General features: G+C 36.0%; 1 protein-coding gene across 1 annotated transcript in view; it reads left to right on the forward strand.

Annotated features, from left to right (window-relative positions):
• Window positions 1-2,122, forward strand: part of USP30 (ubiquitin specific peptidase 30) — a 31,993-nt gene that overhangs the window by 2,267 nt on the left and 27,604 nt on the right. Inside the window, exon 2 of the mRNA XM_012650232.1 lies at window positions 1,543-1,652. Within this exon, the coding sequence (XP_012505686.1) occupies window positions 1,543-1,652 (110 nt within the window). The remainder of the gene's footprint in view (window positions 1-1,542; window positions 1,653-2,122) is intronic.

Below are 2,122 nucleotides of genomic sequence, written 5' to 3' on the forward strand. Positions count from 1 at the left end.
AGGATTGCTTGAGCCCAGGAGTTTGAGGTTGCTGTGAGCTAGGCTGATGCCATGGCACTCACTCTAGCCCGGGCAACAAAGCGAGACTCTGTCTCGGAAAAAAAAAAAAAGAAACTTCAAGAATAACTTTCATTAATGAACCTGAGATTATAATACTCAATAATTGTAGCAGCTAACATTTATTAAGGTTTTATTATGTACCCTGCTATGTATTAGCACTTATTTAATACTCACAAAAACCCCTATGAAGTAGGTCTCATGGTTGTTTTGTACAGAGGCTTAGAAGGTGAAATGATGCCCTAGGAAATAGCAGAGCCAGAATTGAACCAGGTTAATGTCATCTCACTTTCTTAACCAAGTTCTGCACACATTCTATTGACTCTGTCTTGGAAGAACAAAGATTTATTTGAAAATCAGCTATTAGCTATGACACTAGGAAAATGTTAACTGTTATAAGACAGAGTGATTATTATCATCAGTGACTCTTTACTAAGTTAATGTTTACTGAACTGAGATCAAAACAATATTCATATGATCCTAATGTTGGAATAAGAATATATTACATGTATACATTTGTAACATAGGTACACATATATATTATACTTAGCTATCCATACATACATGGTTTGCCTTATTTGGTGGAAATACATAACTTTGTATTAAAATAATGTTTTAAATTGCTGGTGAAGTTTCTTCATTTATAGCACAAGAATGGCTTCAATGTTCCAGTCAAGACTGATATTAAAAAATCTTTAATTTTATAAATATTCAGATCTTTTACACTATTGTATGCTCCTTCCCTGTTTAATATTCTAAAAGAAAAATCAATTTCGATATATTTTCTCCAGTATTCAATCATTCAGTAGATATTATTGGGAACCTACTATGCGCCGTGCATGATCTAGACACTCGGGATATGTCAATGAGAGAAACAAAGATCCCTGCCCTCGAGGACTTACACTCCAGGCAAGGGAGACAGACAACGAACACAGTGAATAGTGAATTTTATGTTAGCAGGTGGTGAATGTTATGGTATAAAGGAAAGGAACCAGGTAATAGGGACCAGGAGTACAGGTTCCAGTCATGTGTTCAGGGCAGGCCTCTTGAGAAGGAAAGGAGACGAGGGAGTGAGCCAAGCAATGATGTAGGGGGAGAGCATTCTGGGCAGAGGGAGCAGCAGTGCAAATTCCCTGAGGTCAGAGCATTGGATGGTGGTGGAGCGAGAGGCAGAGTGGGAGGAATGAGTGAAATGCAGCTTTTGGAAGGTCGTGCTCTGACATAGATTTTAAATCCTAATGTCTATAAAGAAAAAAAAAAAACAAAAAGAAAAAAATGTCTTCAAAACAATGTTGCACAAAAAAAAAAAAATTCTAATGTCTAAGCATCCTGATTTTCAAGACAGAATCCTATTACTGTATATTACTTTAATTTCAAAGTTGGGTATTTGGTGGGTTATTTGGACAAAATGTTACTCTACTTATCTATATATCTACATACTATGTTTGTGATGAGAAAAGACAGTAAACTTATTTTCTTTTTTAGATATAAAGTCATGAAGAACTGGGGAGTTCTGGGTGGAATTGCCGCTGCTCTTGCAGCAGGAATATACGTTATTTGGGGTCCCATTACAGAAAGAAAGAAGCGTAGAAAAGGTAAGAATGCGGCCACTGTGTCATGGTCCGTAGATGTAATGCAGAACCCTGTTATCTGAAAACAGTACAAAAAGGGAGGGGAGTGGTCATTTTTTTGTTCTCTTGTATCTTTAAAATGAAGACTTCAGTTTTTGAAGCAGGACTTTCACATCAACTCAGTATTATACACCCTGGAGTAAAAACATTTCTATTTCAGCCCCTCTTCAGACTTGAGCTGGAGGCATGCTTTGTAATGAAAAATTTCAAGGGGCTTAATTGTCTCAGTGTTCTCATTAATATGGCAATTGTGTTTTTCAGTAGTACAGCTGACTAATTATGTCATGCATTTGTGTTCTCTCAAACTAGATTGCTAGTAACTGGTAAAAATTTCAAGTTAGTTTCTTCATTAATAAAAAATCTATTTCCTTTTTTTTTAAATGCCCCTTTTGTAAATGTTGCACTACTTAACATTGATCAAATTCAGCAAAGAA

The sequence above is a fragment of the Propithecus coquereli genome, unplaced genomic scaffold (assembly GCF_000956105.1).
Source record: "Propithecus coquereli isolate 6110/MARCELLA unplaced genomic scaffold, Pcoq_1.0 Scaffold314, whole genome shotgun sequence".
NCBI lineage: Eukaryota > Metazoa > Chordata > Mammalia > Primates > Indriidae > Propithecus > Propithecus coquereli.